The 13,510-nt window shown below is 34.0% G+C and overlaps 1 protein-coding gene across 2 annotated transcripts in view; it reads left to right on the top strand.

Annotated features, from left to right (window-relative positions):
* ARID4A (AT-rich interaction domain 4A) overlaps positions 1-13,510 on the top strand; it is a 75,117-nt gene that overhangs the window by 4,673 nt on the left and 56,934 nt on the right. For both annotated transcript variants that reach the window (XM_058293367.2, XM_004452455.5), the window contains exons 4-7: positions 541-606; positions 1,614-1,704; positions 10,074-10,153; positions 10,243-10,337. In XM_058293367.2, the coding sequence (XP_058149350.1) occupies positions 541-606; positions 1,614-1,704; positions 10,074-10,153; positions 10,243-10,337 (332 nt within the window). The remainder of the gene's footprint in view (positions 1-540; positions 607-1,613; positions 1,705-10,073; positions 10,154-10,242; positions 10,338-13,510) is intronic.

Raw genomic sequence — 13,510 nt, 5'->3', positions numbered from 1 at the left:
GGGGAGGTCTTATCATACACATTTCTTAGAAGTTGAATTTTCTTAATTGGGTAATTGCTCTATTATGGTCAGTTACCTTATATATTTAGAAGGATCTGTGTTAGAAAAAGAGCATTTGTTTGTAACTGAATCAGACATCATGATTATTAATCATGTTTACTTTATAAAGAACCAAAAGAGTTCTGGTTTTGTTTTCCTTGCATATAAGCAGTAACATTTGATTTTAGAGTTTTTAGAGTAATCATTGCAGATTATAAATCTTCAATAGTTTGTTCATTCATTCAGCAAACATTTATTAATTGCCCATCGTATGCATTGACATAGTAAATGCTAGGGCTATAATAATGAAAGGAAGACTCTAGCCTTCAAAGAACACAGTTATTGAGAAAGACAATTTACATAAATATAAGACAAGGTAAAGTGTACTAGAGTCAACCAGAAGGTGCTAAAAAAGCGTTGGTTAAAGACTTTGTTATAGTGTTACCATAAATGTATTATTTTTAAAATTAACATATGTTATTGTGCAAAAATATTTTTCAGGTACTCCTGAAACAGGATAATACTACACAATTGGTACAAGATGACCAAGTAAAGGGTCCTTTAAGGGTATGTATGTACTGCAGTTTAAAATCTGAAATGATGAATCATAAATTTGTACAAGAATTTAGTGAATTTTATATTTGTAGATGTACTCTGAAAATTTTATAATCAGAAAATAAAAGTACAAGTGGGTTGTTTGTATATTTAGAATAAATTATGATACTGTAGTGACTGTATCCTTAGTTTAAGAATATTAAATATCTTACAGAAGAGTAATTTGATTACACAAACATGTTAAGTTTTAGTCACCTTTTGTTTTGCACTCTTAGACTGTATACCTCCCTTTGTTTATTACATTGTTGTGATATCTGAGGCATTGTGTAGTCTGCTAAGTTATATACTAGTATCTTAAACCTGAAGCAGTTTTTGCCCTAGTTTAAAAAGTTAACTATCTTCATTCGTAATTCAATTGAATGAATACCTACATTATATTTACCATCCATTTTGGGCCATTTGTTTATAGAATAAATCTTTGTTATGTCAGAGTTCCACTTCAGTTAAAATCTTATGTAAAAAGTCTGGAAACTGAAAGTCAACCAGTCTGTCCCTCTGTATCTTGGTGAACCTTTATCTGAAAGGTCCCTTAAATATGAACAATTAATCTAACATTCAGTATTTCTATGAAAGAAACTTGAAGCTATTTTTGCCATCTCATGTAAGCAAATTCTTGTATTTAACTATTTTCCCAAAAGCAGTGTAATGTAGTAAAAAAACCCTGAAGTAAGACTTAGGAGACTAAACTTTCATCCTGGATTATTTTCAAATTATTTTCTCTTTGCAACTTAAAATTGCTAGGGAAAAAGTACGAGAAATGCAGCTACCATACTTTTGACACAGCATTTTGGGGCCCAAATTATATAAAAAATATATAAGAACTGTAAATGATAAAGATCAAAGCCAATATAATGTGGAATTATCACAAATATTATTATTTATCCAGATTATATAGTTGGTAGGAATAATTTGGTTTGTTTATTTAAATTTGGTAATGAAATTTGAATTTTGTGTTTTAGGTTGGAGCAATTGTTGAAACAAGGGCTTCTGATGGATCCTTTCAGGAAGCTATTATCAGCAAGTTGACAGATGCTAGTTGGTATACTGTGGGTAAGTAACTGAGTAATTTAACACAGATTTGATTTGAGAGTTGCATTTAACTATATTTTGTGGATACATGGGATCATTGTTTTGGCAGAGAAATATGTATTGTTCTTTCCTATGAATTTGCTGGATATACTTGGCTGAAATTTTAATGATGCCCTGCTGGTAACAAAATAATTATGTTATAATAACATGGACACTTACGGCTATTTCTTTCATGAATGTATTTCTTTCTTAGATGACTTACATGTTTCTCTTCAAGGAAGCTAAATTATATGGTTATTTTTTTATCATAAGAGAAGTCAATAAAACTTAGTATTATTAATCAGCCTTTTTCAATTTTTCTTAAATTGCAATTGAAATGATATCCTTGCAATCTTTTATTGTAGTGAGACCTGTTATATATAAGGGTAATGTAGATGTTACCAGAGATTTTCAAGCTAAAAATATTCTGACCAAAGTAGATTCACATCTAGGTGATCATAGCTTAATTTCTTATATTTGGTATAGTGAGGGCTCACTTAGTAACAGCTTTCAAGAAAGATATATTTGCTGTTAATGGGAACACATTCTTACCATTACATGCATACGCTTTTACTAGCCCTAAAAACTTTACTGAAGTAAGTAGCAACAAGTGTCCTAATATAATTAAATTAAAGCCTGAAATAGTACTTAAATAGTTGCTGTCATTTTGTCAATGAGAGTAACAATGTTAGCATTTCCAAATCTCTTCTCAGTACTTTCAAACTACATAATCTTATGGATAACATCTAATTATTTGTTTTACATTGAACCCTTATAACTTTGTTTAGTTTCTACATTTATATCTTGATATAGTGGTTTAATTATAGTATTGGGGTTTCTTAGTGAAATGAAAAGAAATGATCCTTTTAAGTTTAGTCTTTGGAATCATAAACCACACAGTAAATTTAGTGCTATCTTGGAGATGCAGGGTTATTATCATTATTATTATTATTATTAAGAATTAGCCTTTCCTTTTGATTTACTTGATGTGTTCCTTTGGATAAAAAACATTGATCTCCATTTGATGCTCAAAGCCGTGGAGAGCATGCTTTGGTTAACAATTGAACTTCCTATATTTTACTCTGTGGCTGCTATTAGTATAAGTAATTTGCTTTACATAACTACTATTCTTTTTAACTTTTTATTTTGAAATACTTTCAAACTTACGGGACAGTTACAAAAATAATACAAACCCCATTCAGAGAACTCCATTATTAATCTGCCCTCCTCCCAGATACCCAGATCAACCAATTTTAACATTTTGCCCCATTTGCCATTCCATTCATCCATGTGTTTATCTATCAACCCATTTTCTGAAAACTTTAGTGTAGGTTGTATATATCATATTTCTTGAACACTTATAACTGCCATGTACATTTCTTAGGAACAAGGATGTTCACTATGTAATCACGTTAAGTGCAATTATCAAGTTCAAGAAATTTAATATTGCTATAAAGCTTATAGTCTATATTCTAGGTTTTCCTGTATTCCACTAATGAGCCATTGAGCCTTTTCTCCTTTTTTTTTTTAAGGATACCATCCAGAATTATGTATTGAATTTGTCATTGTCTCTTTAGTTGCCCTTTCTATCTTTTTTTTTTTCCTTGTAGGGACATATATACGACATAAACTTTCCCATCTCAGCCACTCCCAGCATAGCATTCAGTGGGATTCATTATAATCACAGTATTGCAGTACTCTTACTACCTTTCATTACTAAAACATTCCTATCTCCCAAAGCAGAATCCCTATACACATTTTATAGCAACTCCCCATTTCCCCTGCCCTCTGTCCCTGGTAGCCTGTACTCTGTAAGCTTGCATGTTCTCCATTGTTTTCTTTGTAGTTACCATGGACCTTAAATTTAATATCCTCAATCTATAATAATCTCATTTGCTTAAATACCAATTTAACTTCAAATAGTATGCACAAACTGTTCCTATACCTTCTGTCCCCTACCTTTCTGTAGTTAGGGTTTTATACATTATAAGTCCAGAACCACTGATTTGTCATTACAGTTTATACATCTGCCTTTTAGATTCTGTAGGATGTAAAAAGTAAAGTTACAAACCAAAAATACAGTAGTACTGGCATTTATGTTTACCCAAGTCATTATTCTTACTGGAGATCTTTATTTCTTCATGTGGCATTGATCTGTTGTCTATTGTCTTTCATTTCAACCTGCAGAACTCTCCTTTAGCATCTCCTATAGGTCCAGTCTGACAGTGACAAAGTCCCTCAGCTTTTGTTTATCTGGGAATGTCTTAATCTTGTCTGCATTTTTAAAAGATAGTTTTGCTGGATATAGAATTCTTGGTTGACAGTTATTTTCTTTAAGGACCTTCAGTATGCCATCCTGTTGTCTTTTGGCCTCCATGGTTTCAGACGAGAAGTCTGCTATTAATCTTATTGGGGATCCGTTACATGTGACAGTTCTCTCTTGCTCCTTTCAGAATCTTCTCTATCTATTTTTTCCCATTTTAGTATAATGTGCCTTGGTTTGGCTTTCTTAGAGTCTATCCTGCTTGAAGTTCCTTGTGCATCCTGAACATTTACATTCATATCTTTCATCAGATTTGGAAAGTTTTTGGCCTTTATTTCTTTAAATATTTTTCCTGCCCCTTTCTCCCTCCCTTGTCCTTCTGGGGCTTAAATGATGTGTATTTTGGTACTCTTGATGATATCCCACATGTCCCTCAGTTTCAGTTTACTTTTCTTCATTATCTTTTCCTTTTGCTCTTCACCCTGGAAAATTTCAAATTGTCTTCCTTTAAGTTTTGCTGTTCCTTTATGAGTTTTTCACTTCAGTCATTGTACTTCTTAGCTCTAAAATTTGTTTGGTCCCTTTTTTTTCTTTAAAGATTTATTTATTTATTCCCCCCTTCCCCTCCTCCCACCCAGCTGTTTTTTGTTTTTTGTTTTTTGCTGTCTGTGTTGTCTGCTTATTTTCTCTCTTCTAGGATTCACTGGGATTTGATCCTGGAGACCCCTGACGTGGAGAAAGGTTCCCTGTCAATTGGGCCACCTCAGTTCCTGGTTTCTGCTGTGCTTCACCTTGATTCTCCCCTTATCTTTCTTTTGATATGTCATCATCTTGCTGCATGACTCACTTGCGCAGGCACTGGCTCACCAAGCTGGCACTCAGGTGGGCATGGGCTCACCACGTGGGCACTCACACAGGCACTGGCATACCATGTGGGCTCTTGCGTAGGCACTAGCTTGCCATGCAGACACACTTTCTCTTCTTCTTTTTCACCAGGAGGCCCCAGAGATGGAACCCAGGTTCTCCCATATGGTAGGCGGGAGCTCTTCACTTGAGCCACATCTCCTTCCCTGTTTGGTCCCTTTTTGTAATTTCCATCTCTTTATTTTGTTCAAATAGTGGCTTCCTAATTTCCTGTAGTTCTGTATATGGACTCATTTAGCTCATTAAACATATTTAAGACAGTTGATTTAACGTCTTTGACACACAGTTCCAAGATAAGAGTTTCCTCAGGAATGATTTCTGGTAATTTTTCCCCCTATGAATCATCTGTGCTTTCCTGTTTCTTTGTGTTTTGTAATTTTTTATTTTTTAATTTTTTTTTAAGATTTATTTTTTACTTATTTCTCTCCCCTTCCCCCTCCCCCCCACCTCCATCCCCCCAGTTATTTGCTCTGTTTCCATTTGCTGTGTGTTCTTCTGTGACCGCTTCTGTCCTTACCAGCGGCACCCAGAATCTGTGTTTCTTTTTGTTGCATCATCTTGTTGTGTCAGCTCTCCATGTGTGCGGCACCATTCTTGGGCAGGCTGCACTTTCTTTCACGCTGGGCAGCTCTCCTTATGGGGCGCACTCCTTGCGTGTGGGGTTCCCTTATGCGGGGGACACCCCTGCGTGGCACGGCACTCCTTGGGCGCATCAGCACTGCGCATGGGCCAGCTCCACACGGGTCAAGGAGGCCCAGGGTTTGAACCGCGAACCTCCCATGTGGTAGGCGGATGCCCTGTCCATTGGGCCAAGTCCACTTTCCTGTAATTTTTTGTTGACAACTGGATATTCTGAGTATGATGTTATAACTCTTGAAATCTAGTTCCCCCATTCCTCTTGTTTTGCTAGGTGTTTTGTTGTTGCTATTGAGAGCTGAAGCCTTGATTTTTTTACTTTTCCAAACCATTTTTGTTCCCAGTTGGGGAATAGAAAGAGAAAAGAGGGGGGAAAAAAGATATACTGCCTATTTAAGACTGCTTTGTTGCTTTTGCCTGAGGAGGTTGGAACAACAGCTGCCCTCAGAGCTGGCCCCAGTGATTTGAAGTAGTTGATCAAAAGCAGTGATCTGATCAGTGATTGGACCATACCCCCACCTCCTACCAGGATTTTAGAGGTCTAGGTCCTTATAGCCACCGTGGTGCCGGAAAACAGCATCAGAAGTCCTCTGCTGTCTGACATGCTGTTGGGGAATGAGTTTTGGTAGCCTCAGCACGGAGGTTGAAATTTACCGATATTTAATGTAGTTTACCGGCCTTTTCCTTTGGCTCTTCCCTGGATGCTGCATAGTGTTCCACTAGACTCCAGAGTTTCAAAATAGTTGATTCAGACTGTTCCTGACCATTCAATAATTGTTTTGGTGGAAGGACTGATTCCTGGAGTTTCCTATTTTGCCATCTTCCCACAATCCCTGAAGTTTTTGATCATAGCTGCTGGAGGACTTCTCTAATTATCATAGATAACTCTATGAATAACAGAACCATTGGTTTTACCTAGGGTATAATTAACTTTTATTTTAATGTTTTTACTCCATAATGTGAAATATTCTCTTACTATTACTGTGGTTCACAGTTATGACAATAGCAATACTGATATTTCCAAAGTCAGAATCCTCACTTCCTCCTTAGTGTTCATTTTATTGATTTATCTTTCCAATTCCCTTAACTAAGCTATCACTCATTGGTTGATGTTCTGATCTTCAGTTTCTTTATCTATAAAAGGAGGGTAAAGACTTCTCCTTGCGGAGGCTGTTATGAGCGTCAGGAGATGGTGGATATTCAATAAATGATAGCCAGTTATGTCTCTAGGTATATTAATAAACTTAATTTACTACTGTTATCTTACTACCTGCCGGCATCTAACATTGCTTTGAAAACAGGTAGGCTTATCTTTTGGATTTAGTAGTTCATTAGATCCCTTTTGGCTTTTGTGTCTGTGAATTCTAACAGATTAGGCCTATGATTTGTATATTTGTTTGCATTCTGTATTTTGTCTAGTTTGTCTAGTGTGAATAAATGTTACTGTGAAAGTCTTAGCTTTATCATTTTCCTCAAATTAGGTTTTAGTATTTATATCTAATATAATAATGGAAATACTACTTTGGCCATATGTAGTATGTTCTGTTGCATTAAGTAAGTAATCAACTTAAATACTGTGTTGGCAAGTATAAGACATTACATAAAATTACTAAATTCTTATATCTGTTTTCTCTTTACATGCTGTAGTATAAATCCTATCCTAAAAAGAGGCTGCTTACTGTATATATCAGTTCATTACTTCACGCTTATCAAAATGCCAGAGTCACTCTTACTGTCTACAAATTTTGTGGGTTTTTTTTTGAGGAAACTTCTAATAGAAGGAACTTCTTTCTTCATGGTTTTGATAATCAGGGATGTCATGATTATGTCCACTATATTGATAGGTTTTCTATTTGCTTAGAAAATCTTAAAGCTACATGGCTTAAGTTGTATAAAATACTCAAATACAGACAGTTGGATAGTTTTGTAAATTAAGGAAAATTCTTAAACAGTTTCTCTTTGAACTTGAAGTTGGAAGTGTTCCTAGGTAAATCTGTAAAATTGTTGTTTGTACCATAATCCCCTTTTGAGAAATCCTTTTTGTATTTCTTTTTGTTTTGTTTTTTTTTGTTTTTAAACATATCAATTTTATTGATACATATCAGTAAAGCATATAGTTCATCCAAAGTGCACAATCAGTGGTATTCTGCACAATCACATAGTTGTGCATTCATCACCTCAGTCATCATTAGCCTTTTGGTTTTACATTATTTTTTACACATGATAAACTATGTAAGTGAAATTAATTTTTTTCTTCAAATACATGATTGATTTTATCTCAAAGTGATTACTTAAAAATACAGCAGGGAAACAGATTTGGCCCAGTGGTTAGGGCGTCTGTCTACCACATGGGAGGTCCACAGTTCAAACCCTGGGCCTTCTTGACCCTTGTGGAGCTGGCCCATGCGCAGTGCTGATGCGTGCAAGGAGTGCCCTGCCACGCAGGGGTGTCCCCCGTGTAGGGGAGCCCCACTTGCAAGGAGTGTGCCCTGTAGGGAGAGCCGCCCAGCGCGAAAGAAAGTGCAGCCTGCCCAGGAATGGCGCCGCCCACACTTCCCGTGCTGCTGAGGACAACAGAAGCGGACAAAGAAACAAGATGCAGCAAATAGACACAGAGAACAGACAACTGGGGGAGGAGGGGTAATTAAATAAATAAATAAATCTTTAAAAAAAAATACAGCAAATCCAATTGTTGAAATTTCTTAGAACATTTTCATTTGGGGCTGCTGTAGATGAATGATAAACCACTGGAAAATATTTTGTTATATAAATTTGGTCATATTAATTTGTCTTATACTGTCATTTTCTTACTTCACACCTCCATATAATTGTGTGTATGTGTATGTATCTAATTTCACTATCTTGGTTGTTGTAGACATTAAGGAAAACTAGAACCCTTAAGCTTTTATTGTTTAGTATGCTTATGGACATTAAAACAAAATGAAAAATTATTTCAAGTTTGGTTTATGATAATTCTGTGATTTAAATTTTTTTTTAAAAGAGCAGCTTTATTCATTATACTTTATACTATATGAATTGTAGTTTTGATCCAAATACTTAGTGTCCTGTTAATCAGGTGTCAATCAGTGATATAATTGTTGTAGAATGTTACGCTTTATCCTGTTATGTGTCTCTAGATAGTCATTAATTTCTGGATCACGGACAGTGTATAATATAGCAGATATTGTGGAATCATATGGTTCTTTTAATGTGTGCTTCAGGAGTTTTTAATTTTCTCTATATTGTCTCCTCCATGTAAGAGAATTTAAACTAGATGTTTTTAGTTTAAGAAAAAGAACCGATTGAAGTAGATAAATATTGAAAGAGTTGAATGCTTTTTTATAATTGTTTCTTGCATAAAAAATATGCTTATGATTCGAAGGCAAAAAAAAAAAACCCACCCAAAACAGGATTCTAATTATTTAGGCAAGCTGTTAAAAGATTCCAAGATATTGTTAAATCAAAGTAAAATGTAGAATTTTAAAAATTAAGACTAATATATTTTATAATGGAAAAGCATCTAGAATTAGGAAAACTAGGATTATATCTCAGTAATAATCTTTTTTTGGTGTATATATGCTTTCCTGTATATATTTTCTTTTCATAAGGTATACAAATATTGAATGAATATGCATTTTTAAAGTATCTGAGGTAACGTTTCTGTCCTCTTATATTTTATTTCTTCATAATTCTGGGCAATCAGGTGTCTTCGGAGAGCATTTTAAAAAATAAACTGTAAATGTTAAATGCTAAAATCACAGTATATTTCTAAAAAATTAAAATCTATAAAAATTATCAAAATGGTGTAGTTAATTATATGGAAAATATTAGTGATGTATTGTCAAATTCCTTATCCCCATTTCCTTGAAAGATAAAGTAGTATAATTTTAAAATAATCTAATAAAAGTAAAATACTTTTGATTAAGCTTCGTGCAGTTTTGGCTCTATTTTTACAGTTTTTAAGAAAAAAATATTTCCTTGTTTCAACCTTTATTTCTAAAACACCTATATCCTTTTCTAGCAGAAGAAAAAAGTTTAATCTTGTAATTTTAGAATTGGTAGTACTTTGAGTTCTGTGGGTTATTATGCAAATAAGCACAGGCAATAGAATAGTCCAACAGTATTACCAGGATTTAAAAAGTCTGGAAATTAGCGGGAGTCCACTGATAACCATTGAGGGAAAAAAACCCTGGTACTTCTTTTTTTAAAAGCAGATTTTTGGTCATTCTTCTTGGATTAAAGATAATTTAGTATTAGTACTTTGACTAGGTTGCTTGTGGGTTAAGAGCATGCTTCTGTAGTTATAGAAATTGAAAAGGAGAAGAGTGACAATCATTTGGGGGCAGCCATTTAATTTGTGTTTGGTGGTTACAGAATGAAACATGTAGTTTGTACATTTTAACTGTTCTCACAAATGACTAATAATGGTTCCTTTAAATATTAAGTCCTTAATATAAGCAGAGATAGCATTCTATGGTTTTTTTTTCTTACTGTTAATGAATTCTCTGATATCTTCTGCTTATTGTAGTGTTTGATGATGGTGATGAGAGAACATTGAGGCGCACCTCACTTTGCTTGAAAGGAGAGAGACATTTTGCAGAGAGTGAGGTAGGGTGACATGGATGAATTGTTTGGGCTAAACAGCAGGCACCAAATACACAAGTAAATATAACTTAATTGATTTTTTTCTTGTGCAGACACTTGACCAGCTTCCATTAACAAATCCAGAGCATTTTGGAACTCCAGTAATTGCAAAGAAGACAAACAGAGGAAGGAGGTCCTCTCTTCCTGTGTGAGTTTTTTTTTTTCTCTCTCCATATACTGGTAACTTTACGATTATATTTTATAACATTAAACAAGTTATTTTTCTAGAAGGACTAAATTTGTTTGGTTAACCATTCCATAGATCTTGTACCTTGGTTAGATATTTTACTCGGGGAAGACTTTGTTCTTAATTATTTTCATTATTTTGTCAAGAATTACCACAACTCCTTTTTTAAAAAAAGGTTATTTTTGTTTCTTTGCCAAATTCCTTAATTGATGTGATGGTTTTCTTATTTTAAGTGAATACATGATTTAATTTTTTACATTTTCATAAAACATTTAAAACTTAAAAATTGCAAGACTAGTTTAGTGGACTCCCATATACTCTTCAGTTGGTTCACCAATTGTTAAAATTTTTTACCACATTTTCTTTATTGGGCCCTTTCTTACCATTATTTTTAATTTCATATTAAGAATTATTTTGTTGAACTGTTTGAGAGGTAGTTGTAAGCATCGTGACTCTTTACCCCTAAATACTCAAGAACAAGGATTTTTTTACATAACCAAAATATGATTATCAAATCCAGGATATTTAACATAGATAAAAATACTATTATCTAGTAATATACAGTCAATATTTAAAATATTGTCAATGGTCCCAATAATATTCTTTATAATATATCTTCTCCCCTTCCCTGATTATAGGACCCAACCCAAGATCACACATAGCATTTAGTTTATGTGGTTCTTAAATCTCCTTCAGTCTGGAAAAGTTCCTTGGCCTTTTTTATCTTCCATGACATTGACATTTGTGAAGAGCACAGGCCAGTTGTTTTGTAGACTGTTTTTCAATATGGGTTTATCTGATTGTTTCCTCATTATTATATTCAGATTTTATATTTTTGACAGTAAAACTCTGAGTTGTGCAGTATCCTTCTCAGTGCATGCATATTAAGAATTGCATCTTATCAGTTTGTCTTAAAACTGATGACATTAACTTTATCACCTGGTTAAGGTGAGCTGTCTCATTTATCAGTTTTAAAGTTATAGTTATTTTTTTCTTTTTGTAATTTTTAAATAATAATTGTGGAGCTACTTTGAGACTGTGTAAATATCCTGTTCTCTACAAAATTTTCACTCAGTGATTTTAACATCCACTAATAATTCTTGCCTGCATCAATTATGACTCTGCTGGTAGCAAAATGATGGTTTTCTCATTTTTCATTCCTTCTATATTTATTAGTTGTTCAGCTATAAGGAAAATCAGTGTGGATTCATCACTTCTTATTTTACTCAATTATAATTCATTATATGTTTTACTCATTTGGATGCTCAAATTATCCCATATTTAGCCAGTGGGAACCTTTTCAGCCTGGTTTTTATGCCCTTTGATATGTGCTTACAAGTTTGAGCATTTTCTCACTTTCTGGCACAAGTTATTTTAGGTTAATCTTAAGTTTTTCCTGCCCCTAGCCTTGGAACTGACCATGTCTTCAAGGGACACGGGTTGCTTTTACTAGATATATTCATTGTTGCCAGGGGGTGAATGTTTTTAAAATAATGAAGATGTAAAAAAGGCAAAATCCAAATTAAAAAATTGAAAATAACTCCTTAACTTTTAAAAAAAATGGCAAAATATTGTTGATTAAAAACATTGGTGAGCAGATGTAGCTCAGCACTGAGTGCCTGCTTCCCATGTGTGAGATCCTGGGTTCAATCCCCAGTACCTTCTAAAAAAAAAAATTGGTGCAAACCAATCATTTCGGTAGACCTAAATGGAACCTTAAAAGGACCCTAAATGGAAATCCTGGCTCAGTCACTTACTAGTAGGTCATTTACGTATAGTATCTTTAATCTTCACAAAATCTGGCAAGATATTAATAATCTCGGTTTAGAGTTGAGGCAAATGGGAATGATAATATCTTGCCAGTTTTTGTGAGTATTAGATAATTTATTTACATTTAACAGTTTGCTATAAGAACTCAGCACATGATATTTATTTACTAAATCATTTAACCCAGGTATTTTATTCATAAGCTAGCTCCATAGACTTTTTCCCTTTAATTAGAGAAGTTGTGAGCTGTAAAACAATCTTGCATAATGTACAGAATTCCCACACATCACCCCTCCACGAAAACCTGCATTGATGTAAAACTTTTGTTACAGATTATGAAAGAACATGTTCAGATTTTACCACTAATTATGGTCCATTGTGTAAACTTGGTATATTTTTTCTATATGCCCCTATTATTAACACTATGTATTATTATTGAACATTTGTTTTAGTTCATGAGAGAACACTCTCATGTTTGTACTGTTAACCACAGTCCATCTTCCACCACATGGTTCAGTGTGTTATACAATCCAGTGCCTTGTACAGTCTATCCAAAGTGTACACTCAGTGGCTCTCACTTTCATCATAGTTTGCAGATAGCACCCCAAGAGACCTTCAAAAATTTTCCTTAGTCCAAAAGAAAAAGTCCCATACTGCCCCTATTATTGCCCCTTAGTGTTAATATAGTGCCTTCTTTGACATTGATGCAATATTACAATATTGCTATTAATTATAGTTCATAAGTTACATTAATTATATTTTCCCCATGCATCGCTATATTTTTAACCACCTTGTAATAGTGATGCACATTTGTTCTAGTTCATAGAAGAACATTCTTGTATTATTTGTTTAATTTTTTTTTTTAAGGTGGGCCAGAGGTTGAATCCAGGACCTTCTATATGTGGGAAGCTGATGTTTAACCATTGAGCCACATCAGCTCCCCCGAATTGTTTTTTTTGTTTGTTTGCTTGTTGTTTATTTTTTGTTTTTTTAGGAGGCACCGGAAACCAAACCTGGGACTTCCCATGTAGAAACCAGGCACTCAATTGCTTGAGCAACATTCATTCCTCTTTGTTTTTGTATTATTAACCACAGTCCTCATCCACCTCTGGGTTCACTCTGTTATTCAGTTCCTAGATTATTCTCTAGCTTTCTTTCATTTGACTTTTAAATCCCTAGATATCCCTTTTAGCCACAATCCCATTTATAAACCAGCAGTGTTAGTTATACTCACTATTATGTGTTACCATCAGTTCTATCGATTTCTATACTTCTACAGTCAAGCTAATTGAAAATTCTACATTCATTCTCAGTCCTCATCGTGTCTCCTAGTAAACTATAGTTAGCGTTTAACTCCATGTGTTTAT

Source organism: Dasypus novemcinctus, chromosome 3 (genome assembly GCF_030445035.2).
Source record: "Dasypus novemcinctus isolate mDasNov1 chromosome 3, mDasNov1.1.hap2, whole genome shotgun sequence".
NCBI lineage: Eukaryota > Metazoa > Chordata > Mammalia > Cingulata > Dasypodidae > Dasypus > Dasypus novemcinctus.
The sequence above is the reverse complement of the archived record's forward strand: the minus strand, read 5'-3'. Positions and strand labels throughout refer to the sequence as shown.